Genomic DNA, 27395 nt, shown 5'->3' with positions numbered 1-27395 from the left:
TTTCTTCTGGAGAGCACCTGAAAGCTTTTTTTTTTTTTTTTTTTGAGACGGAGTCTCGCTCTGTAGCCCAGGCTGGAGTGCAGTGGTGAGATCTTGAGTCACTGCAACCTCTGCCTCCCGGTCCCGGTTCAAGCAGTTCTCCAGCCTCAGCCCCCCGAATATCTGGGAATACAGGCACGTGCACCATGCCCAGCTAATTTGTGTATTTTTAGTAGAGACAGGGCTTCACCATGTTGGCCAGGCTGGTCTTGAACTCCTGACCTCATGATCCACCCACCTCGGCCTCCCAAAGTGCTGGGATTACAGGCGTGAGCCACCACGCCCAGCCGCAAGCTTTTGTTTATGCCCCTTCCTCCATCTTCAGAGCCACCATAGCCTCTTCAGATCTCTGACTCTTCTTTCTCCCCTTCCATTTATAAGGACCCTTATGATTACATTGGGCCCACATGAGTAGTTCAGGAAAAGGCCAACTGCAACCTTAATTCTGCCTTTGCAAGTAACCTAACATATTCACAGGTTCCAGAAGTTAAACATCTTTGAGGAGCCATTATTCTGCCCACCACTTGTGTCATAGTAGCTTATGAACTGATTACTGAAATTGTGCATGAGTTTATTCGTTTTACCTTTTTATTAAAAATGGAAACCAGAGCAATTGAAAAGGTGAAATTGTACTACAACATTTACAATGAAAAATAGTCATCCTGTTTTCTGGTGTTTTTCCCATTTCCTAGGCCCTCTCCCCAGAGGCAGCTGCTTTCCATTATTTTAACTGTTTCTTCTGGTATTTGCTTCCATTTTCCTACTGCTGCTTTAATTAAAAAAAAAAAAAATTCTAATGTATGTCTGTATCTCTCTTTCTCCTTTCCTCTTCTCAGAATCTTAATTTTGTTTTGTGGTTAAATTGTTGTCTGCTGTTTGTTTTTATGTTATTCATTGCTGAAACAGATTATACACTTTGATTACATTTTTGTTCTTGTGCAAACCTTTTTATAAAGACATCTATCTTAAATGTCCTTAAATTCTTGAATCAGTCTTAGTGTTTGTGGTAAGTCTTAGTTAAGTCGGCTGCCCAACTGTCATCCTGGAAATTACCTTCGTCTTTTCCTATTGTGGTTAGATTTTGTTTTCCCTGAATCACTCATTTTCCTTTGTTGTTGTTTTTATTTATTCCATTACTTTGGAAATGCACACCCCTTAATATCTTCTTGTGAAAAAGAGTGCATGAGACCATGCCTTTCCAAAAATGTGTTTGTTTTACTGTCACTTTTGATTTATTTGATTGGGCATAAAAGTCTAGATTGGAAATAATTTCCCTCCGGAATTTTGAAGGCATTATTCCATTCATTGCTTTCTTTTTTCTTTTTCTTTTCTTTTTTTTTTTTGAGATGGAGTTTCACTCTTTTGTCAGGCTGGAGCACAGTGGCAATTTCGGCTCACTGCAACCTCCGCCTCCCAGGTTCAAGCGATTCTCCTGTCTCAGCCTCCTGAGTAGCTGGGATTACAGGTGCATGCCACCATGCCGGGCTAATTTTTTTTTTATTTTTAGTAGAGATGGGGTTTCACCATGTTGGTCAGGCTGGTCTCCAACTCCTGACCTCAGGTGATCCGCCTGCCTTGGCCTCCCAAAGTGCTGGGATTACAGGCCTGAGCCACTGTGCCCACCTTCCCATTCATTGTTTTCTAGCATTCAGTATTCTTTTTTTGTTTGTTTGTTTTTGAGACGGAGTCTGGCTCTGTCACCCAGGCTGGAGTACAGTGGCATGATCTTGGCTCACTGCAACGTCTGCCTCCCGGGTTCAGGCGATTCTCCTGCCTTAGCCTCCCAAGTAGCTAGGATTACAGGGCATGCACCACCACTCCCAGCTAATTTTTGCATTTTTAGTAGAGACAGGGTTTCACCATGTTGGTCAGTCTGGTCTCGAACTCCTGACCTCAGGTGATCCACTCGCCCTGGCCTCCCAAAGTGCTGGGATTACAGGCATGAGCCACCACACCTGGCTTTTTCCAGGGTTCTCTAAATTGGCTTCCTTATTCCTTTTAGTGGGATTTCATTAAGGATCAGAGGTAATTGTCTGTGTTCAATCTATCATGTTTAATTAGAGGTTTATCTGCATGTTTTCTTTTCCAAGCAGAATTTGTGTTTGGTTTTGTTTGCCATAGAAAGCAGAATTCCAAAATTGATTGAATTAAATAACTTTGTAATATTAATAATTAATGAGTGCAAGAGCCGAGGATGCCTGTGTTCCCTTCTGGGAGGACTGAAATAGAACTTTCCTTTAGGAATAGGGCCCTGGTTACAGATTTTTGAGTTTCTACAAGGCTTTTTGTGTCTGTGCAGTTAGTGGTACTTATTATTTTCCTGCTAACTACATTTAATGTTTATGGTACCAGAAATAACTTAGAAGAAAATTATTCTTGGTCGGGTGCGGTGGCTCACACTGTAATCCCAGGACTTCGGGGCTCTGAGGCAGGCGGATTACCTGATGTCAGGAGTTTTGAGACTAGCCTGGTCAACATGGTGAAACCCCATCTGTACTAAAAATAAAAAAATTAGCTAGGTGTGGTAGTGCACACTTCTGTAATCCCAGCTACTGGGGAGGCTGAGGCAGGAGAATCACTTGAACCTGGGAGGTGGAAGTTGCAGTGAGTCGAGATCGTCCCACTACACTCCAGCCTGGGCGACAGAGTGAGACTCTGTCTCAAAAAAAAAAAAAAAAGAAAAGAAAAGAAAAAAAAAGAAGAAAATTATTCTCACCTGATTTGAAAGACTAAACTCTTGTGATGTGTCAACCAGAGCCACCTGAAGAGTAAGAGAGATGTAACCTTTTGTGTAATACTAATAGTCTGCATAGCAGTATAGATTGTGAAGGATTTTTATTTTTCCGTTTTTTTTTTTTTTTTTTTTTGGAAGCTTAGAACTTCAGTACTGTGTGAACTGTGCTATACCAAAAGTGGTTGGGGTTAGCACAGCCTCCTGGGTTTTGTATATTCCTTGGGAGAATAATCTCTTAACCTCATCCCCAAAGGCTGAAAATATATTGCTTTGACTTTAAAAATGTGTGTTAAAAAAGATAATGTGTATGTGTGTTTGATTACAAAGTACGTATGCTTACTGAAAATTTGGGGAAATAAAAAATGAATAAATAAAACTAATTTGTAATACAGTCTTTCAAAAATAATTATTAGTATTAACATTTTGAGTTTTGTTTCCTTTTGAGACAGGGTCTCACTCTGTCACTCAGGCTGGAGTGCAGTGGCACCATCATGGCTCACCACAGTCTCAATGCCCAAGATCAAGGGATCCTCTCATCTTGGCCACCCTAGTAGCTGGGACTGTGGTACACGCCACCATGCCCAGCTGAATTTTGTTTTTTTGTATGTGTGTGGAGACAGGATTTCACTGTGTTTCGCAGGCTGGTCTCAAACTCCTGGGCTCAAGCAGTCCACCTGCCCTAGCTTTCCAAAGTGCCAGGATTATAGGCATGAGCCACCAGGCCCAGCTGGGTTTGTTTGTTTGTTTGTTGTTTAGACAGGGTCTTCATCTGTCACCCAGGCTGGAGTTCAGTGGTGCTTTCACAGTCTATTGGAGCCTTGACCTTCAGGCTCAAGCAATCCTGAGCCTCCAGAGAAGCCTGGACTTCAGGCGCATGCCGCCACACCCAGCTGTATGCCACCACACCCAGCTGTTTTTTAGTTTTTTGTAGAGATGGGGTCTTGCAGTGTTGCCCAGGTTGGTCTCAAACTCCTGGACTCAAGTGATCCTCCCCCTTCAGCCTCCCAAAGTGTTGGGATTACAGGTGTGAGCCACTGCACCTGGCTGTTTGTTTTCTTGATTTTTTTTGAGACAAATTTGGCTCTCATCTAGAAAAATTATTAATTTGGAGATTCAGTAGTAAGATTTAAAGAAAGGATTATAGAGCAATTATTTTTATTTTCTTCAGAGTCAGAATCTTAATGGATTGCCCAGGCTAGATTCTAACTTGTGGATTCAAATGATCTTCCTGTCTCAGCCTCCCAAGTAGGTGGGACTACAGGTGCATGCCACTGCAGCTGGCAATAGAGCAATTCTTAAAACTAGTAAGTGCATAAAAGAGTAAATGGGAATGTGAGGACAGTTCACAAGAATGGATATACTGTTTTGTTCATTCTCATAGTAGTTGACCCATAAAGTCAATTTCTTTTGTGAGATTTGCTGGGCGTGTTTTTTGATGAGGGCCTGTGAACAAAAACGTAGGCTTAAGCACTGAAGTTCACAGAGGTCAGCGAATCTGTTTGCCTGACCAGGACTAGCACTGAAAACGTATTCCTCTTTTTTTTTTTTTTTTTTGAGATGGAGTTTTGCTCTTGTTTCCCAGGCTGGAGTACAGTGGCACGATCTCGGCTCACTGCAACCTCCGCCTCCCAGGTTCAAGCAACTCTCCTGCTTTAGCGTCCCAAGTAGCTGGGATTATAGGTGTGCGCCACCATGCCTGGCTAATTTTTGTATTTTCATTAGAGACGGGGTTTCTCATGTTAGTCAGGCAGATCTCAAACTCCTGACCTCAGGTGATCCACCCGCCCCAGCCTCCCAAAGTGCCGTGGTTACAGGCATGAGCCACCGTGTGTGGCCACATATTCCTCTTTTTAAAAACATATTTATTGGCCAGGCACGGTGGCTCACGTCTGTAATCCCAGCATTTTGGGAAGCTGAGGCGGGCAGATCACCTGAGGTCAGGAGTTCAGGACCAGCCTGGCCAACCCAACATGGTGAAACCCCATCTCTGAAAAATACAAAAATTAGCCAGGCACGGTGGTGCACACCTGTAGTCCCAGCTACTCAGGAGGCTGAGGCACGAGAATCGCTTGAGCCCGGGAGGCAGAAGTTGCAGTGAGCCGAGATCATGCCACTGTGCTCCATCATGGGTAACAGAGCAAGACTCCATCTCAAAATAATAAATAAATAAATATACTTTTTAAGTTTGCACTATATTTTTAATTCTGTCAGGTGTAAAAAGGGCAGACGTTAAAATAACATCCAAAAGTACTGAAACTCGACCAGGCACAGTGGCTCACACCTGTAATCCCAGCATTTTGGGAGGCCAAGGTGGGCGGATCACCTGAGATCAGGAGTTTGAGACCAGCCTGGCCAACATGGTGAAACCTCGTCCCTACTAAAAAGTACAAAAAGTAGCCAGGCGTGGTGGTGCATGCCTGTAATTCCAGCTACTTGGGAGGCTGAGGCAGGAGAATCCCTTGAACCCGGGAGATGGAGGTTGCAGTGAGCCGAGATTGTGCCACCACACTCCAGCCTGGGTGACAGAACGAGACTCTGTCTCAGAAAAAAAAAAAAAAAATTGTTTACTTACCATCCCTCAAAGCCCCTGCACCTAGTTCACATTATCAAATGCTTGAAATAAAGAAACAAGTTGGCCAGGCATGGTGGCTCATGTCTATAATCCCAGCACTTTGGAAGGCTAGGGCGATTGATTACTTGAGGCCAGGAGCTCGAGACCAACCTGGGCAACATGGCAAAACCCTCTGTCTACAAAAACACAAAAATTAACTGGGCATAGTGGCACTCGACCGGTATTTCCAGCTACTCAGGAGGCTGAGGTGGGAGAATCCCTTGAGCCCAGGAGTTCAAGGCTGCAGTGAGCTGTGATCGTGCCACTGCCCTCCAGCCTGGGTGACAGAGTGAGAACCTGTCTCAAAAAGAAGCAAACGTATCATCTGGTAGGAAATGAACCCTCCTTCCATTAGTAGAAAACCCAAATAGCAGTATTTTACAGATAACTTTATAGCAATAGTCAGAGATTTCAAAAAATTTTTTTCATATCCACTTGCCCCATCTATTAGTTCAAATCATCTTCCTGCAGCAAAAAGAAATTTTGTGTGTGTGTATGTTCGAAATTGCTATTTTGCATGACTAATCAGAAAAGTTGTCTTCAGGTGAATAGTTTCCATGTGGTGTTATCTTTACTGACATTTATTTAGATAAAACTACTTAATTGAATTTATTCTTAAAAAAAGAAAGGAAAGGCCGGGCACGGTGGCTCACGTCTGTAATCTCAGCACTTTGGGAGGCCCAGGCAGGCAGATCACGAGGTCAGGAGATCAAGACCATCCTGGCTAACATGGTGAAACCCAGTCTCTACTAAAAAAAAAAAAAAAAATTCAAAAAATTAGCCGGGCGTTGTGGCGGGCGCCTGCAGTCCCAGCTACTCGGGAGGCTGAGGCAGGAGAATGGCTGAGGCAGGAGAATGGCGTGAACCCAGGAGGCGGAGCTTGCAGTGAGCCGAGATCATGCCACTGCACTCCAGCCTGGGTGACAGAGTGAGACTCCGTCTCAAAAAAAAAAAAAAAGGAAAGGAAAAATGCACTCTTCAGTCTCAGGCCCACCACATCTTTTTTTCTTGAATCATTGGCAGCATATGTTCTTTTATAGGCTCAAGATAAAATGACACAGGTTAATGTCTTTTTTTTTTTTTTTTTTTTGAGATGGAATCTCGCTCTGTTGCTTAGGCTGGAGTGGAGTGGTATGATTTAGGCTCGCTGCAACCTCCATCTCGTTCAAGCGATTCTCCTGCCTCAGCTCCCTGAGTAGCTGGCATTACAGATGTGCTGCACCACCACACCCAGCTAGTTTTTGTATTTTTAGTAGAGAGAGGGTTTTGCCATGTTGGCCAGACTGATCTCGAACTCCTGACCTCAGGTGATCCATCTGCCTTGGCCTCCCAAAGTGCTGGGATTACAGGTGTGAGCCACTGTGCCCGGCTGCTTAATGCCCTTTTTTTTGTTTTAAAAAACAAAAACTCGGCTCACGCCTATAATCCCAGCACTTTGGGAGGCTGAGGCAGGCCGATCACGAGGTCAGGAGATCGAGACCATCCTGGCTAAAGCAGTGAAACCCCGTCTCTACTAAAAATACAAAAAAAATTAGCCGAGCGTGGTGGCGGGCGCTTGTAGTCCCAGCTACTCGGGAGGCTGAGGCAGGAGAATGGCATGAACCCGGGAGGCAGAGCTTGCAGTGAGCCGAGATCGCACCACGGCACTCCAGCCTGGGTGACAGAGCGAGACTCTGTCTCGAGAAAAAAAAAAAATTGTAAAAAAAAACTCTCTAAATCACAAGGCTAAGATCAGGAGCTGGAGCTATTTTTCAAATTATCACCGTTTGTTAAAAGCGAGAAGGGGGTGGCCACAGTGGCTCACACCTGTAATCTCAATACTTTGGGAGGCTGAGATGGGTGGATCACCTGAGGTCAGAAGTTGGAGACCAGCCTGGCTAACATGGTGAAACCCCATCTCTGCTAAAAATATAAAAACTAGCCGGGTATGGTGGCGCACACCTGTAGTCCTAGCTACTCGGGAGGCTGAGGCAGCAGAATCACTTGAACCCAGGAGACGGAAGCTGCAGTGAGTCGAGATTGTGCCACTCACTGCACTCCAGCCTGGGCAACAGAGCGAGACTCCGTCTCAAATAAAAAGTGAGAAGGAAGTTGTTCTGGGCTGTGTTTCTCTAATAATTAACCTGTGACATAGTAGTGTAAGAAAACTTTTGGTGATTAATATCCTTATCAAGTATTTGATGATTAATGTCATCCAGTATTATGTGTTGTATGTGCTATATATACTTTTATACAGCTGGCAGCACAGTAGGTTAGTTTACGCCAGCATCATCATAAATACTTGAGTTATATGTTGCATCATGTTATGGTGGCTACCACGCCACTAGGCCATAGGAAAATTTCAGCTCCATTATAATAATCTTATGGGACTACACTCATATAAACAATCTGTCCTTTACTGAAATGCCATTATGCAGAGCATGACTGTACCACATTGTTTCGACTTTCCCTTATTGATAACCTTTTAAGTTATTTCCAGTAACAAGAAAACAGTGCTGCAATGAATGCCCTTGTATCTGTCTCCTTTTATATATCTGGGAGTGCTTGTCAAGCATGTGTAATGAGAATTGGAATGACTGGATCATAGGGCATACACATTTATAGTTTTGAAATACAGGAGTCTCTCCTTGTCCATGGTTTTGCTTTCCCTTCTTTCAGATACCCGGGGTTAATCAAGGTCTGAAAATAGGTGAGTAGAATACATTCAGATATTTTGAGAGAGACAGAGATCCCACATTCACATAACTTGTTGTTGTATATTGTTATATAATTACAATATACAAATATAATACAGTATTTTATTGTTAATCTCTTATTGTATCTAATTTATAAATTACAGGTATGTACATTTAGGAAAAACATAATATATATAGGGTTCAATATTATCTGCAGTCTTAAACATCCACTGGGGGATAAGATAAGGACTATTGTGTATTGCCAAATTGACCTTCAAGGTAACTATAACAGTTTATACTTTCAGCATTCATATATGAGAATGGGTACCTGTTTGTAGGATCTTAATAACTTTAGATGTTATCTAACTTTTTTGTTTATCTGATGGGAGGTGGGGGTCTTGGTATCTAATGCTTTTAATTTATATTTCTTGACTAGTGGGGTTGAATATCTTCTTGGATGTTTATTGGCAGCTTCTATATTTTTTCTTCTCTGAGTTTCCTGCTGTTCTTTAACCCATATTCTTCTCACTCATTAGTGATTTTATTTCACCACTATATACATGAATGAGACATATAAGTAGCATATACTACTTTCAAGTGCCCTCCCCGTTTTCTTTAAATTTGGTAGTCTGTTGTCATTGGAATCAACCAGTAGTTAATGCTACCATTTATCAAAGAAGTGAAACTGTTCTCTGAATATTTCCCGTTTTACCAGAACCCAATTTCATACGGCTTTTAAATGTTGGTAGCAGTTAGTCTTTATTGGTCAAACTGGTCGCACTCTTAATTGCCTGTATGGAAACCTACCAGAGCCAATCAGGTGAAGGAAAGAAAAGCATTAATAAGTTAGTAATAATAATAATCCTATTACCTCTGAAGTAGCAACCTCTGAAGGGTAACCCTTTCTTTATTGATGAATAAACTGAGAGGTTAAATAGTCACATAGCTAGGAAGTGTCTCAGCTGAGATTTAAACCCAGGCCATCCAATTCCAAATCCTTTTCCACCACATCATACTGCCTTAGTGGGATGGATACATTTTTGAATACAGCCTTTCAAAGTGTACATAATCTTCTATGCATGATCATGTTAAAAGGGACTAATATAAAATTATTTTAAGTTTTTCCTTTCTCTTTTGGCTAAAAATTATTTTTAAAAGCTATTTTAAAAACCGATTGTTGGGCTGGGCATGGTGGCTCACACCTGTAATCCCAGCACTTTGGGAGGCTGAGGCAGGAGGATTGCTTGAGCCCAGGGTTCAAGACCAGTCTGGGCAACATTGTAAGACATCATCTCTGCAAAAAGTAAAAAATTAACCAGATGTGGTGGCACATGCCTGTAGTCCCAGCTTCTCGGGAGGCTGAGGCAGAAGGATTGCTTAAGCCTGGGAGGTCAAGGCTGTAGCCTGACTGCAGCTTGACAGATGGGTTTTTCTGTAGTAGCTTTAGCATAAGTATTGATAGTTGGCTTATTTTTACAACCTAATTCAGGGTAGGCATGGTGGTCCACACTTGTAATGCCAGCAATTTGGGATACTGAGACGGGAGAATCACTTGAGCTCAGGAGTCCGAGACCAGCCTGGGCAACATAGTGAGACCTTGTCTCTACAAAAATAAAAACATTTTCCACGTATGATGGCGCATGCTCCTGTAGTCCCAGGTAGTTGGGTGACTGAGGTGGGAGGATCACTTAAGCTCAGCAGGTTGAGGCTGCAGTGAGCTGTGATTGTGCCACTGCATTCCAGCCTGGGCAATAGAGCGAGACCTTGTCTCAAAAAAAAAAAAAAAAAACAGCATACCGGATTTCCGTCTTAGGTTCTGTTATTAATAAAATGTAGTAATTGGGCTGGGCATGCTGGCTCAAATCCCAGCACTTTTGAAAAGGAGGCCAAGACGAGAGGCTTGCTTGAGCCCAAAAGTTCGAGACCAGCCTGGGCAGCCCTGTCTCTGCCAAAAGACAGGTTTGGTGGCACACACGTGTAGTCCAGCTACTTCGGGGGCTGAGGTGGGAGGGTCATTTGAGTCCAGGAGGTCAAGGCTTCAGTGAGCCGTCATCACACCATTGCACTCCAGCCTGGGCAACAGAGTGAGACTCTGTCTAAAAATAAAAAAAATTTTTTAAAGTAGTAATTGAAATAAAAATTTCACTATTAGTGTTTTTGTCTATTACAGGCAGTTTGTGACATGCTTTGTAGCAAAGCTTTAGTATATAATGCTGAAAATTATGTATTTTGCCTGTGCTAATTGTTTCTTTGTGTTTCTTTTTCTTATAGAAAAAGATGGCAAAGCATTTCATCCAACTTATGAAGAAAAATTGAAGCTTGTGGCACTGCATAAGCAAGTTCTTATGGGCCCATATAATCCAGACACTTGTCCTGAGGTTGGATTCTTTGATGTGTTGGGGAATGACAGGAGGTAACAGTGTTTTTCTGTATAGTGAATTTAATGAGGATAATGTTGGCAAAGGGTACAATGTGTATTGGTTAAGGTGTGAATAGCTGGTTCATTAGCTTAGGATAAGAACTGAACATTTTTGCTTGCAGCTTCTGGAGTCTTCAGATATTTATCTGATTTTAGCTTAGAGATGTTTATGGTTAAATATTGTGGAAGAACTGTATTCATCTGATTATGAACATAAGACAAGTAGAGCTTCATTTGATTCTTCCCAAATAATATTAAAAGTAGCCATTTAAAATATATAGTAATTGATTCCCTTATTGAGGCATAAAAAAAATTGTGACAAAAAAGAATACATTGAGTATTTTTGTTTAATTAAGGCTCAAATATTATATAAGAAAAATAGGCCGGGTGCGGCAGTTCATGCCTGTAATCCCGGCACTTTGGGAGGCCGAGGTGGGTAGATCATTTGAGGTCAGGAGTTCAAGACCAGCCTGGCCAACATAGTAAAACCCCATCTCTACTAAAAATAAAAAAATTAGCTGGCGGTAGTGGCACATGCCTGTAATCCCACCTACTCGGGAGGCTGAAGCAGGAGAATCGCTTGAGCCTGGGAGGCGGAGGTTCCGCTGAGCCAAGATCGTGCCAGTGCACTCCAGTCTGGGCAACAGAGTGAGATCCTATCTCAAAAAAAAAAGAAAAAAGAAAAATTGATACCCTTTTGCTATATGGGAATCATCAGCAATGCAGTTGTTTGGATTGTATGTGGCATATCTAATTTAGTAAATCAATACATACTTGTTAAAACTTGAAGTTTTGAGCCTTTTGCTCGCAGTAGAATCATTCATTTTACTTACAATTGAGAATTATTCATATTTAGGTTTAAATTTAAAAGTTCTCATTCTACTAAGAAGGGGAGGTAACTTTTCTTGTTATTCCTTACAGGAGAGAATGGGCAGCCCTGGGAAACATGTCTAAAGAGGATGCCATGGTGGAGTTTGTCAAGCTCTTAAATAGGTGTTGCCATCTCTTTTCAACATATGTTGTGTCCCACAAAATAGAGAAGGAAGAGCAAGAAAAAAAAAGGTGAAGTTTGAGGGCATGGAATACTTTATTGCTGCGCAGCCCAGTGTACTGATGCTTTTGTTTTGTAGAGTGTCTGTTCTAGTTCTAGATCAGGTGTCTTGCTTTCCTTGGATCCCCACTTCTTGTGGCAATTGTTCAAACTTCCTGATGTGAACAGGTACTTGTATTATAAGTTTTGGGGGGAGGGAGGACTGCTTCCTACTGGCCGTGCCTTTAAAAGGAACCTCCCATCCATCATGGCAGCCTTCCTTTTGTTTTATTACACTAAGTTTCTAAATAAGCCCCACCATAAACTCAACCACTCCCTCCTCCCTATCCTCTGGTCTGACATACCCTTTGTTGCAGTCTCCCTCGAGCTTCTAGAATCCTCATGCTCCATTTCATGGTTTGCAACTATGCTACCTTGTATAGACATTCATGTTGGCTTTGGCTTCCAGCTGGCTTATTAATTATTTTCAAGTTTTGGAGGAGGAGCTACTGAATGTGCTGTTTATGCTTATGGGATTCTCTGTTGTAGTTGTGAATTAGAATTACAGTTACACGTTATTTTTCTAGTGGCTATATTTTCATCAATTTTGACTATCTAAAATTTTAGGTGATGAAAATGATGCTACAAAACCAATTTTTCTTCAGGTTATGTTATACTTTTTTTTTTTTTTTTTTTTTTAAGATGGAGTCTTGCTCTGTTGCTATTGCTCAGGCCGGAGTGCGGTGACACAATCCTCTGCCTCCTGGGTTCAAGCAGTTCTCCTGCCTCAGCCTCCCGAGTAGCTGGGAGAGGGATTACAGGTGCCTGCCACCAACTCAGCTAATTTTTGTGTTTTTAGTAGAGATGAGGCTTTACTATGTTGGCCAGGCTGGTCTCAAACTCCTGACCTCAGGTGATCCACCCGCCTCGTCCTCCCAAAGTGCTGGGATTACAGGCATGAGCCACCTTGACCAGCCGATGTTATTCTTTAAAAACAATTGATTCTCTGGTTTCCTACCTTAACCTGGATTAGAAATAACAGATTAGAAGAGAAAATAGCTTGATAATTAGGGACATAATAGAAAGCATGAAAAATAGACACGAGAATTATAAAAGCATGGCAGTCAGGGGTCATTTAATATGAAGGTAAACTTCTCCATTACAATAGTATGATGTACAATTTTTATGTTTACAGCTGTAACCCCTGAGTTATCAAGAGATGGAACATTAGATATGATTTATTCCTGTTTAAGATAATAGAAAATTGCTTGATTACATTTTCAGAAGATATTTTTCCAAAGAAATTTTTTTTTTTTAATCTAAAGGAAAGGTTTTGATTCTTATGAGAAAAGAATGAGATTTCTTTAACTGGAAAATTGATTTATGTCCTACAGTCCATTGTGTAGTGATGTTGGATCAATCAGGTATCGCTAGGATGTCTGTAGAAGTATCTATATATTGCTTTTTAAGTTCTTATTTTAATGATATATATGCATATTTCTCTTAAGCATTGTCAAAAGCTACTACTCAACATATAGAGCTGCATTTTCTTTTTAAAAATATACTTTTGTCATGGGATAAAGTCCACATAGAATTATTTTAAAGTGTTTAAGAGTAGACTTCAAGGCCGGGCGTGGTGGCTCACGCCTGTAATCCCAGCACTTTGGGAGGCCGAGGCGGGCGGATCACGAGGTCAGGAGATCGAGACCATCCTGGCTAACACGGTGAAACCCCGTCTCTACTAAAAATACAAAAAATTAGCCGGGCGTGGTAGTGGGCGCCTGTAGTCCCAGCTACTCGGGAGGCTGAGGCAGGAGAATGGCGTGAACCCGGGAGGTGGAGCTTGCAGTGAGCCGAGATCGCGCCACTGCACTCCAGCCTGGGCGACAAAGCAAGACTCCGTCTCAAAAAAAAAAAAAAAAAAAAAGAGTAGACTTCATCTATCCTGAAGCTTAAGCTCTGGCTTGTGAACCTTCTTGCTCTGTACCAGCTGTGACACATTAAAAGTAGGTCATGGCCGGGTGCAGTGGCTCACGCCTGTGGTGGCTCACATCTGTAATCTCAGCACTTGGGAAGAACGAGGCGGGCAGATCACTTGAGTCCAAGAGTTCAGGACCAGCCTGGGCAACGTGGCAAAACCCCGTCTCTACAAAAAAAATACAAAAATTAGCTGGGTGTGGTTACAGGTCCCTGTAATTCCAGCTACTCAGGAGGCTAAGGTGGGAGGATCATTTGAGCCTGGGAGGCGGAGGGTGCAGTGAGCCAAGAACGTGCCACTGCACTCCAGTCTGGGTGACAGAGTGAGACCCTGTCTCAAAAAAAAAAAAAAAAAATAGGTCATGTTATTACAATATTTTGAGACTTGGCTGTGGCTCAGGTAGTTGTTAATCACTTATAGGAGTTAGAGGGGAGAAAGGTGAGGTAGCCCAGACAATTCTCGTGGTAGGACCACGAAATAGTGTCTTATCTGATACTCCTTAGAAATCTTCCCTTTCATCCTGTCTGCAGGCTCCCTGAACACCATACCACTCTCAGACCCGGAAGATGTCCATTCCTAGCACAATAGGATCTGTTCTTTTTGGAAAGGTCTTGTGGGGTGGGTGAAAGCTGGGCAGGGGCTGCCCTGAGAGGTTAACCGTTCTTTTTTAAATTAAAAGCTTTACAAAAAATTTTAATTTCAGAAATAATACACAAATATATGCAATATAAAATTTTCATTTATGGCAGTATATGAAACACAAACTGAAAAAAATCTTTTTTCCCACATTTCTTTTAATTCTACTCTCCTGTGCATAGATAATAACTGATAAATTTGGGGTATGTCCTTCCAGATCTTTTCCTTTGTATTCACCTTTTTTTTTTTTTTTTTCAGTAAGCAAGTGTATTAAATGTCTTTACATATTAGGCAATGTATTTCTATCCTTTGGCTCTGCGATGTTTCAGGGTGGATTTTTTACTTCTGTACACGTTTGTCGAGTGCTTGTTCTTTCCAGCACTGTGCTAAGCCCTGAGGATGTTGTGGTGTGAGATAGGCAGTCTCTTCCCCTATGGAGCATCTAGTTTAATGGGTAATGCAGATCTATTGCTGAATGTATCACACAAATTTAATTATAATGACAGCAGGTATTATGAAGGAAAAGCTTTTAGTGCTGTGAGCATATATTAGAGGGGATCCTTCAGGGTGTAGGAATATCATAATGATTTAAGTAGTTTCTTATGATGGACACATTTCTGTTGCTGTGCAACAATAATTATTCTTGATGTGATTTGTACATTGTGAGATTGATTCCCTATAAGTTACTGCTAGTAAAGTGTATGTATTTTAAATTTTGATGTATATATCCGCATTGTTCTCTAAAAAGGTCATGTCAGTTTTCCCTAGGAGCTAAAGTTTTATTTTTAAACAGGATTCAACATATAGGGTTCATTCTCTATCTTTGCCTTGTAGGAAGGAGGAAGAGGAGCGAAGGCGGCGTGAAGAGGAAGAAAGAGAACGTCTGCAAAAGGAGGAAGAGAAACGTAGGAGAGAAGAAGAGGAAAGGCTTCGACGGGAGGAAGAGGAAAGGAGACGGATAGAAGAAGAAAGGCTTCGGTTGGAGCAGCAAAAGTAAGTTTATTATGTGGCTTATGTTTTAAAATGAGAAATGAAAAAAAAATAGAATAAAAAAAAGAAATGAGCGGGCCAGGTGTGGCGGCTCACGCCTGTAATCCCAGCACTTTGGGAGGCGGAGGCGGGCAGATCACCTGAGGTTGGGAGATGGAGACTATCCTGGCTAACATGGTGAAACCCTGTTTCTATTAAAAATACAAAAAATTAGCCGGGCGCAGTGGCGTATGCCTGTAATCCCAGCTACTCAGGAGGCTGAGGCAGGAGAATCTCTTGAACCCAGGAGGTGGAGGTTGCAGTGAGCCGAGATCGCGCCATTGCACTCCAGCCTGGGTAATGAGTGAAACTCCGTCTCAAAAAAAAAAAAAAAGGAATGTATTAGAAGGTTTGGGGGTTCACTTGCAGAACCCAGAGATTGGAAGCAGGAGCTGAGGTTGCTTGGTTGCGCTCTCTGTTTCTTGTCTCTGCTTCTCTCAGCTTATGTCTCTGCTTCATCCTTGCTCTCTGCAAATTGTCAGCTGTCTGCTTTGGCATATGCAAGGCTATCCGAGGATTTATTTGGTCTATGTTTCCATGCATCTGACAGAGACTGGCTGGAATCTGTGAGACCCAGTTGCAGTTTCCCAGGACAGAGAATCTTGTTGGTCCAGTCTATGTCAGATATCCATTTATAGTCTTTAGTACAAGATTTGGAGGCTGCAACTATTGCTTACTCAGTAAGGGCTTTGAGACTCAGAGACTGACAGGTTCTTCAAGAGGGAGCTGTGGGTACAAGGAGGCAGTGATTAACAACCATAAAACACTGGGAAGTAAGTCTGAGTTTGTAGGGGTGGCATGGCTTGTAGGTTAAACCAGAGAACATGAGAGTCCATTGATTTCTTCTCATTATTTCTGGGTAGTTCCTCAGAAAAAGGTTTAGTGCTAGCCTCAAACTAATCCAGGGCCTCATTCAACTTTGGAGAAAGACTATGAATGCAGCTCTTTTTTGGGGGAGGTTGTCCTAGGTGGATCGAGTGTTGTGCTGTATGTAGGAGTTTGTGAGGCTTTGCTTTGTTATCTATTAATAGATGGCTTTGAGGTCTCTGTTAAGTTGGTCACATAAGTAAGTTAAGAAGCATGTGGTTGCTGGCTGTGGTGGCTCATGCCTGTAATCCCAGCACTTTGGGAGGCCGAGGCGGGCGGATCACTTGAGGTCAGGGGTTTGAAACCAGCCTGGCCAACATGGTGAAACCGTCTCTACTAAAAATATAAAGATTAGCCAGGCGTGGTGGCAGGTGCCTGTAATCCCAGCTACTTGGGAGGCTGAGGCAGGAGAATCGCTTGAACCTAGGAAGTGGAGGTTGCAGTGAGCTGAGATCACGCCACTGCACTCCAGCATGGGTGACAGAGTGAAACTCCGTCTCAAAAAAAAAAAAAAGAAGCATGTGGTTTATCTATAAAAGAATATGAGTATCTCTAAACTAAGCATGCCAAGATATTTTCAGTATTTCCTCTATTAAGACAGGCTTTAAATTAAATGCTGTGGACCCTTAATTTTTCACTGGCTTTATTTATACTTACCAGGGCCACCTGTAACATCTTCCAGCTATTCTTCTGCCTCTTACTGTTTTTTATGTATTTAGGTACAGAAGCCATAGCCAACAGTTAAATACCTCATCTGTGTCAGAGATGACAATCCATCATCTTAAAGCATCATGGTAAATTAGTGTAGCTCTAGAGCCAAACTGCCTGGATTTGCATCAGGCTCTAGCATCTGCTAGCAGTATAGTCTTGGGCAAGTTACTGAACCCTCTGTCATAGGGTTGTTGTGAGGACTAAATGGGTTAGTATGTGTGAGTACTTTCAACACTGCATGGCACATAGTAAGGGCACAATAAGTGTTAATAATTATGATGGTGGTCATGATGATGATGATCATATGCTTCCATCCTGAATTTTCCTGGAAAATCCTAAGTAAAAAATTAGAGGCCAGGCTTATTTTCTTAAATCTTTCTTCTGGACCCAGAACACATACTAATTGGTGTACATTACTAGCTTAGTTGTTTTTAAGAGTTACAGACTATAAAAGTAAGTAATAAGGACATTTTATTTTGTCATGAACAATCTCCTGTAGCCAGACTAGTATATATATTTTTAATGTTTTTAGGCAGCAGATAATGGCAGCTTTAAACTCCCAGACTGCCGTGCAGTTCCAGCAGTATGCAGCCCAACAGTATCCAGGGAACTACGAACAGCAGCAAATTCTCATCCGCCAGTTGCAGGAGCAACACTATCAGCAGTATATGCAGCAGTTGTATCAAGTCCAGCTTGCACAGCAACAGGTATGATAGACAACCCTAGAATTCAGCCTTAGAGAGAGTTTTTAGTTTCATTGGAACCCAAGTTCTTTTTTAACAGTTGCAAATGAATTTTGCATTAGTTAGCCTCTAAGGTGTAAAGTAACTTTTGGGTGATCTTTTAGGCAGACTTGAGAATTGCACAGGCAATTGTGAGAGAAAATATGTGTTATTGAAGCAACCGATGATGTTATATTGTCATAAGGGTATTTGGGAGTTGTATGGGTTGAGTGTCTTTACTGTGAGTCTGGCATAGACCCTAATAGTGGTCCTGGAACATGAGGACCTGAGTAACTAGACATAGTTCAGAGATGTCCTTCAGGCAGTGCAGTGTCAGAGGCTTGGACAGCCTCCAGTGGGAGGACTCCCCTGCCCTAAGACCATGGGCTGGTTCTGCAGAGCTAGATTGGGTCCATTTGACTTTGTGTTAGGCACCATAGTTAGGCAGTGCTCAAAGCAGCACATTGCTATTCCTCCTCCAACTGCCTGCCCCCAAGGATTTTGCTTCCACATAGGAGAGGTTGGTTTAGGTGAAAGAACACGGGACTGGGAGTCTCATAACACTTGGATTCTCTTTGGGCTTTGACATTACCTTGTTTGATCTCAGACAAGTTATTACTGCTCTGATTGTTCTGCCCTTTCTTTCAGTCCGTAACAATAGGATATAAAATCAAAGCACCTGTCCTGTTAACCTCACAGGACTATCAGAGGAGTCAAATGAGAGAAGAGTTACCCTGTGAACGATTTTTGTACTTGTGGAAGACACTAATTTTACATTCATTTTTTACATCTTGTGCAGGCATAAAATACCTCCTTAAACTTAACGTAGCTTAGTTTAACTTACTTAATTTTCACTTATAAAGCAGTTACCACCTGTCAAAAAATCTGAGTGAAGAAAAGTGTTACATTATAGTTGCTCAGCATTTCTTACTGCATGAAATAATCTTTGTTTTTTTTGCCAAACTCTTTAAATTCCTTGAAAATGTGTATTCTTACTAAACAACCTTTTCTCCTGAGTCTTTGGCATCAGTTAGAAGTTAAAAAGCACTGCAAGTTTTTTGTAATCCTGAAGAGGAGGAAAAGATGCCAAACCAGAGTTTATTCAAGATAATAAGTGGTATTTTTGAGAGATTTATTCTCTCTCCTCTGAAGCCTGTTTCTACTTTAGTTTCACTTCCATTTTCCTGCTTCTTTGATAGGCAGTGAGATCATTTTTAATAGCACATACACTCTGTCCTGTTTATAGGTTGCTATCATTTAATGAGAAGAAAGTCAAACAGGACAAAACCACAAATCTTTGAAACAAAACTAGAAAGCCGTAATGGAGGCTGGGCATAGTGGCTCATGCCTTTAATCCCAGCACTTGGGGAAGCCAAGGCCAAAATGGTTGCTTGAGGCCAGGAATTTGAGACCAGCCTGGGCAACATAGGGAGACCCCATCTCTTAAAAAAAGAAAAAAAAATTAGCTGGGCATGGTGGTGCACGCCTCTAGTCCCAGTTACTTGGGAGGCTGAGGCGGGAGGATCACTTGAGCTCAGGAGTTTGAGGCTGTAGTGAGCTGTGATGGCACCACTACATTCCAGCCTGGGTGACAGAGTGAGACCCTGTCTTGAAAGAAAAAAAAAAGCCATAGGCCAGGTGCGGTGGCACATGCCTGTAATCCCAGCACTTTGGGAGGCTGAGGTGGGTGGATCACTTGAGGTTGGGAGTTCGAGAACAGCCTGACCAATATGGAGAAACCCCATCTCTATTAAAAATACAAAATTAGCCTGGCATGTTGGTACACATCTGTAATCTCAGCTACTCGTGAGGCTGAAGCAGGAGAATCACTTGAACCCAGGAGGTGGAGGTTTCGGTGAGCCAAGATTGTGCCATTGCACTCCAGCCTGGGCAACAAAAGCAAAACTCCGTCTCAAAAAAAAAAAAAAAGCCATAATTGAGATTAGAGTGATCAAACTCAGTTTATCAAATGTATTGGTTGCTTCTGAGAAGAGAAAAGGAAAGAGACTGGGGAAGGAACAAAGGGAACTTTACTCCTATAAAATACTAATTTTTATATAAATAGCAAAATGAACACATTTGTTAATTTTGGGGTGTAGATACATTTGTGGGTGTTTGTTACATTGCTTTTATACCTTTCTGTGCTTTTTTAAACTTCCTAATAACAGGAAGAGAGTATGGAAATATATCATTACAATCTATTACATGTAGTACATAGATTCATGGTCGGGGGTTCCCAGAGAAAGTTGTTTTTCTGCTAGAGCCTTTCAAGAAAGGATTAGTGGAGATGAGGGACCATTTGAGCTGGGCCTATTGATCATCAAAAATGCTCTTTTGCTTTCCTGTCATGCAGTGAATGTTCTGAGTGTGCTGACTTGTTTTGATTTTAGGTACATTCTCTGGAAGCTAGTATCCCTTCTAGAAAATTGATGTGGAAATTACTGAAAATCCAGACCTTGGAAGAAGATATCTTAAAATCTTAATTTTGTTATTAACCTATATTAGCAGCAAAGACAGGCATTGCTGTTCATTTAAGTAATTGGCTTGTAAATGATACATTCAATGAAATGTGTGTAGAGATATGCCAAAATATATCATTATCCCTACCCCATGGGATCATAAAGGCTTTTTCCGTGTGTGTGTGTATGTGTGCGTGTGTGTGTGTATATGTGCGTGTGTGTATTTTTTTTCCTGCAGTGAACATATACGTACTTGCTTATTTGTGACAGTGTTTTAGTTTAAAACATTGCTTACATGCCCAAATGCTCATCAACAGTAGAATGGATAGATTTTATCTTTTCATGATGGAATAACTTAAAAGTAATGCAAACAACAAAATACAATTATTTGTGACTCTATAGATGTAGCTTATAAAAGTAATGTTGAGTGAAGGTAGCCAGACATAAAAAAGAATGTATACTATACAACCCATTTCTTTAAAGTTTTAAAATAGGCAAAGCAAATCTATAGTGTTATAAGTCAAATAGTTGTTACCCTTCAGGGCAGGTGCCCAGAAAGGGGTACCAGGGAATATTCTGGATGCAGATACTGTCTTGATCTGAGTATTAGTTACATGGATGTGTTTGATTTATGAAAATTGATCAAGCTGTGTAATTTATCATTTGTACACTTTTCTACATGTATGTTGTAATTCAATTTATAGTTCCCCACCAAAGTTACCTAAGTAATACTCAGATATTTGAAGTAGTATCTGTCCATATTGATTTAGAAGAGGAATGTCCCAAAATAGTCCTTTGGATTTAAGATGTTTTTACTGCCATTTTGATTCAGAGGACATTTTGATTTTATATTTATGAATACACATTTCAATCATAACTATATAAACAGTGACAAATTTTCACTGAGAAAATATTTTTAACCTCAAATTGCATCCTGTAAGTCTGTTTGATTCTTAGGTCAGCATTTTACAACACGATTAACAATTTTCAATTTCATTGTGATCATAATTTTTCCCTGAAGTTTTAATTTATTGACTTTTTGGGGTCAATTATGTTAGAATAAGTTGTCCATATTTGATTTTTTTATTGCTTTGGGGGCCCATACCAGATTTTGCCAATTATAGCTTCTGCCTTTGTCAATTTTCTTCTGTGACTATTCCCACCAAGTTTAATTTTTCTAATTCAAATTTTGTGTATTTAAAGTTTATCAAGATTTTTTTCTTCCATCAATTTCAAGAGCACGTTACTGTGTTCAATTTTTGCCTTTAATAGTTTTATTTTGGGTTGATTATTTCTACTTTTTTTTTTTTTTTTTTTTTTTGAGATGGAGTTTCGCTCTTGTTGCTCAGGCTGGAATGCAATGGCACGATCTCAGGTCACTGCAACCTCCGCCTCCCGAGTTCAAGCGATTCTCCTGCCTCAGCCTCCCAAGTAGCTGGGATTACAGGCGTGTGCCGCCATGCCCAGCTAATTTTGTGTTTTTAGTAGAGACGGGGTTTCACCATGTTGGTCAGGCTGGTCTTGAGCTCCTGACCTCAAATGATCCACCCACCTCCGCCTCTCAAAGTGCTGGGATTACAGGTGTGAGCCACTTTGCCTGGCCTTACTTTCATTTTTCCTGGTTAGTTTTTATGGTGATTCTCAGATCACAGAAATGTGAGCCTTAATTGCAGGTTTTTGTCCACATTAATTTTTATTGATTTTTTATTATTTTTAGCTGTCTGTTTGATATTGTACTAATAATATTCATTATAGACAGGATAAAAACTGATAAAAATTTATTAGTAATTTCTTGAGCATAGCACTTTGGTAGGGCAAAAGCATGGTATCAGATGTACTCCAGGGCAGATGTCTTATTTGCTAGCCTTCCTGGTCAGTGTGTCTTCACTTTCTCTTGGTTTGTAGGCAGCATTACAGAAACAACAGGAAGTAGTAGTGGCTGGGTCTCCCTTGCCTACATCATCAAAAGTGAATGCAACTGTACCAAGTAATATGATGTCAGTTAATGGACAGGCCAAAACACACACTGACAGCTCCGAAAAAGAACTGGAACCAGAAGCTGCAGAAGAAGCCCTGGAGAATGGACCAAAAGGTAGGTTTTGCATATGTGTTTGTCCAGATGTCATAATTCCGAATCTGTGAAAGGCAAAAGTCATGAAGTCAGGTTATAATTAGCTTTTGAGAACAATTACATATTTGTGAGAGATGAACATTTTTTTACTCTTTTTAGTCTGAATCTAATGCTCTGGTGACTCATTGACCAGTGTAGAAGAGCAAATCAGATGTCTTTGGACACTTTTAAGACAAAAGTTATGTTTTGTCATATATATATATAAATTATCTATTGCTGCATAACAAATTACAGGCTGGGCGCAGTGGCTCATACCTGTAATCCCAGCACTCTGGGAGGCTGAGGCAGGAAGATCACTTGAGCCCAAGAGTTTGAGGCTGCAGTGAACTATGATTCCGCCTGCCTGGGTGACAAAGCAAGACTGTCTCTCAAAAAAAAAAACAAACAAAAATAAATTACACCTAAATTTAGTAGCTTGAAATAACAATAAACATTTATTACTATCTTGCGCAGCTTCAGTGGGTCAGGATTTCAGGAGCAGTTTAGCTGAATGGCTCTGACTTAGGCTCCCTCATGAGATTGCAGTCAAGATGTTGATGCCAGGACTAGAAGATCTGCTTCCAAGATCGTTCCCTCACATGGCTGGCTTTTGGCTGGAAGCTCAATTCCTGGCCCCATGAAGCCTCTCCATAGGGCTTCTTGAGGGTCCTCAAAACAGTTACTGGCTTCCCCTAGCAGAAGTGGCAGTGTCTTTTATGCCTTGACTTTGGAACTCCCACCATATTCTGTTGGTCACACATACCAATCCTAATATATTGTGGGTGGTGACCTCACAAGTGCATGAAGACCCAGAGGTGAGAATCCCTGGGGACCATTTTGGAGGCTGGCTACCATATAAATAGATATATTTTTGAGACTAATGTATCATGTTGCCTAGAAAATAACTGCATTTTCAGAGCTCTACTAGCTTTCCATGGGCAGCTCATTTGTTCATTCAGCAATTAGTTGAAGGTTTCCTGAGTGCTAGGAGTACAGTGGTGAGGCAAAATAACACACAGAAAATGTAGATTGTAGCTGTGATAAGTACGGTGATGGAGAGAGAGGTACATTATCTTTGAGAGAATGTAAAACAGGGAAGTGTGACCTAGTCAGAGAGGCCACCAGAGGCTTCCCAGAGGAAGGGACAATTGACCTGAGATATCTGAAGCAAGAGGAGTTAACTAAGTAAGGAGGAAGAGGAGAGCATTTCAGTGACAGTGGTCAGGGATGGTGGTATGGTTCATAAGAAATTTGGTTTCAGAGATCTTCCTTGTCTGTTTAGAACAAGTAATAATTGCTTCAGAAAAGGCTTTGAAATCCCTTGGTTTACTGCCCCCTTCCCTTTTTTTTTCTTATCAAGGGATTATACTAGCATCTTCAAATGAGAGAAAATATTTCAAAGGCTCTTTGACTAACTTTGAAAAACTTATTGCATAGTCAAGTGCACATAGGTACTGCTCAGTAACAAGACTTTACCCCTTTTTCTCAATCCCTAGTGGTTCTAATCCTGTCCGAGTTTTTATTTCTTTGAGCTCCTTTAGAATAGCCCCTAGAACTTTGGGATAGTTGGAGGTGAAGAATTTTTCAACAGACAGGCTGAAGTCAAAGTCCAGCTTTCTTTGTTCACATCCACAAGAGTAATTTATTCCTAAAGCCAGAATCTCTCTTCCTTGCTAGAATATTTCCCTCACTCCAGCTGGGGCCTTCCCAAGGTCATTCTTGAATCCCCATAGAGGGAGTGTTGAAAAAAATTCGTTTCTAAAATTGTGGGCTGCCGTTGTTACTTGAAGAAGTACGATGACCTCTGAGTGCCTGCAACATTGTTAAACATAGTAATCTGGAGAGACTCCCATGGGGAGGCTTTTTTATTCCTCCAAGTCCTTGATCTGAGCTAGACCATATTGTACTTGGTGCCTGAGTACAACTGATCAGGTAGTCCTACGAAAATGTGGCTACCTGCAGGGTGAAGGCTCTTTTTCCTTAGCTTTTTAATTCCTATTGCCTTTAGAATCTCTTCCAGTAATAGCAGCTCCATCCATGTGGACACGACCTCAGATCAAAGACTTCAAAGAGAAGATTCAGCAGGATGCAGATTCCGTGATTACAGTGGGCCGAGGAGAAGTGGTCACTGTTCGAGTACCCACCCATGAAGAAGGATCATATCTCTTTTGGGAATTTGCCACAGACAATTATGACATTGGGTTTGGGGTGTATTTTGAATGGACAGACTCTCCAAACACTGCTGTCAGCGTGCATGTCAGTGAGTCCAGCGATGACGACGAGGAGGAAGAAGGTAGAACCCTTGGTCCATATTCAGTAGCTGCTGGGTTGTGTGTTGGCAGAAATGGTACATAGTTCAGGTGTCACCCAGCCTTATGCTTCCTGACTAACACTTCATGGTTAGGGAACACTTTCTTCATTAGTGGGACCTTGGGCTGAAAACGTTGTGAGGCCAGGCTCCTGTAGGGGACTGGGGCCTGAACCTGAATTTTTCTGAATGCCAGGAAAATCTATTTGGCAATTTGCTATTTTACTCCTTTCTGAATACTATTTTACTTCTAACCTTGTGTGTTGAAAAGCCAAATATGCAAGATTACTTCAAAAAAAAATTTTTTTTTTTTTTTTGAGACAGAGTCTCACTCTGTCGCCCAGGCTGGAGTGCAGTGGTGTGATCTCTGCTCACAGTAGTCTCGGCCTCTTAGGTTCAAGCGATTCTCCTGCCTCAGCCTCCTGAGTAGCTGGGGTTACAGGCACGCACCACTGTGCCCGGCTAATTTTTTGTATTTTTAGTAGAGACGAGGTTTCACCATGTTGGTCAGGCTGGTCTCGAACTCCTGACCTTGTGATCCACCCGCCTCGGCCTCCCAAAGTGCTGGGATTACAGGCGTGAGCCACAGCGCCCGGCCCACTTTGAAAAATTTTAAAGGAGCAAGTAAGAATTCCTGTCAACCCTGGCATTTATTTAAATTTATATTGTTGATATTAGCATTTTAGGTCATTATTCTAAAATTTTTTATGTAAATACAGAAACTCACCAGAATATTCCACTTAAAAAAATTTCAATTATTTTTCCATTTGGAAATCCCTATTTTGCTAGAGTGGAATTTTTTTACTTCCTCTGAATAAGTAGACAAAATTGGGTGTTTTAAAGGACGGTCTAAAATATCTTGGTCTAAGAAATAGGTTATAAATGTATTGGTTTTTGAGAAGAGGGTCTCTTTATTTTTGTTACCCAGGAAAGTTAGAATGTAGGGTTTGTTTATATACACTTAATAAGCGCTTAATTTATTTGTTAACTTGATTGAAAGTGATATGGAATGCATGCCCTGTGAGAATGGAAAAGCACCATGTCTCAGTTCTTCCAGACTAACTGACCTTTCAGGTAGCTTGTAAACAGACTGCTTGTTCTTGAAGAGGGTTGGCAATGTTGCTTTACAGATTACAGTGGGATAAAGTTAAAAAGATATTATTGAAAGTACATGGAATAACCCTGAAAGTTCTATCAACTTGTGAAGTACAGAGTTGTCCAATCATATTACCATACCATGCAACACCCTGGGGCCTCTGGGGCTATCTACAGAAACATACACTGCAGGTGTGCCATAACATTTCTTGAAATTAAGTTTAATATTCAATTTAACAGTTAATATTTAATGCTAATCAAAAGATAATCCAAAGATAATTCCGTATCATTATCTACATGAACCATCAGAGTATCCCAGAAATTTCAGTACATCTTGCAGATTGACTTTTACCCCAGAAGCAGATTTAAAATCCTTCATTATACCACAGGTCCAGATTCTAGCTGGTAAATTTGGAAGCATGAGCTGCTTTGTCTTACACGGCATTTTGTTTTCATCAGTCTTTATTCCTGAGTACCACCAGCAAGGCAAAGCATTGCTCATAAATAATACTGACTGAGACAGAAAGAAAAAATGTAAGATTGAAAAAGCCTGGGCCGGATGCGGTGGCTCACGCCTGTAATCCCAACACTTTGGGAGGCCGAGGTGGGCGGATCACAAGGTCAGGAGTTCGAGACCAGTCTGGCCAACATGGTGAAGCCCTGTCTCTACTAAAAATATAAAAATTAGCCGAGCGTGGTGGTGGGTGCCTGTAATCCCAGCTACTCGGGAGGCTGAGGCAGGAGAATCACTTGAACCTGGGAGGCAGAGGTTGCAGTGAGCCGAGATCACACCACTGCACTCCAGCCTGGGTGACAGAGCGAGACTCCGTCTCAAAAATAAAAGAAAAAGCCTGTCTGGGCATGGTATCTCACGACTGTAATCTCAGCTTTTGGGGAGGCCAAGTAAGGAAGATCTCTTGAGGCCAGAAGTTTAAGACCAGTCTGGGCAACCCGTTTTGTAGAGTGACACCCCATCTCGACAAAAAAAATTTTTTTTTAGTTAGGTGGGTGTGGTGGCATGTACCTGTAGTCCCAGGTACATGGGAGGCTGAGGCAAGAGGATCGCTTGAGTCCAGGAATTCGAGGCTATAGTGAGCTATATGATCACACCACTGCGTTCCAGCCCGAGCGACAGAGCTAGGCCCTCCCTCTAAAAAAAAAAAAAAAAAATTAAAAAAAACAAAAAGCAGTTAGAGAGCAGGACTGTAGCAGATTAGCCAGGGGGCACTACCGTTTTCTCATGTGACCTTCAACAACATCAGAACCTGTTCTGTCCTTTCTGTTGCATCACAGGGACTCATTAAAGTCAGACTCTCTGCAGATGTCTGGGAAAGAAAGTTTTTTGTATGTGTACAAATTACTGTACTTACAAAGAGCTTTGTGAGGCCAGGCACGGTGGCCCCTGCCTGTAATCTCAGCACTTTGGGAGGCCAAAGCGGATGGATTGCTAGAGCTCAGGAGTTCAAGACCAGCCTGGGCAACATGATGAAACCCTGTCTCTACCAAAAATACAAAAAACTAGCTGGGTGTGGTGGTGTGCACCTGTAGTCCCAGCTACTTGGGAGGCTGAGGTGGGAAGATTGCTTGAGCCCAGGAGGTAGAGGTTGCAGTGAGCTGAGATCAAGTCACTTCACTCCAGCCTGGGCCACAGAGCCAGACCCCATCTCGAAAAAAAAAAAGATGGCCGGGCGCAGTGGCTGACACCTGTAATCCCAGCACTTTGGGAGCCTGAGGCGGGTGGATCACCTGAGGTCAGGAGTTCAAGACCAGCCTGGCCAACATGGTGAAACCCCATCTCTACTAAAAGTACAAAAATTAGCCGGGCATGGTGGCACATGCCTGTAATCCCAGCTACTTGGGAGACTGAGGCAGGAGAATCGCTTGAACCCGGGAGGTGGAGATTGCAGTGAGCCGAGATCGTGCCATTGCACTCCAGCCTGGGTGACAGAGCCAGACTCCGTCTCAAAAAAAA

At 41.7% G+C, this 27395-nt stretch overlaps 1 protein-coding gene across 1 annotated transcript in view; it reads left to right on the top strand.

Annotated features, from left to right (window-relative positions):
• ACBD3 (acyl-CoA binding domain containing 3) overlaps nt 1-27395 on the top strand; it is a 42272-nt gene that overhangs the window by 10313 nt on the left and 4564 nt on the right. The window contains exons 2-7 of the mRNA XM_019031232.4: nt 10331-10472; nt 11400-11540; nt 14957-15115; nt 17262-17436; nt 21816-22002; nt 24029-24313. Of these exons, the coding sequence (XP_018886777.4) occupies nt 10331-10472; nt 11400-11540; nt 14957-15115; nt 17262-17436; nt 21816-22002; nt 24029-24313 (1089 nt within the window). The remainder of the gene's footprint in view (nt 1-10330; nt 10473-11399; nt 11541-14956; nt 15116-17261; nt 17437-21815; nt 22003-24028; nt 24314-27395) is intronic.

Source organism: Gorilla gorilla, chromosome 1 (assembly GCF_029281585.2).
Source record: "Gorilla gorilla gorilla isolate KB3781 chromosome 1, NHGRI_mGorGor1-v2.1_pri, whole genome shotgun sequence".
Classification (NCBI taxonomy): Eukaryota; Metazoa; Chordata; class Mammalia; order Primates; family Hominidae; genus Gorilla; species Gorilla gorilla.
Note: the sequence above shows the minus strand (reverse complement) of the source record. Positions and strands in the feature narration are given on the sequence as shown.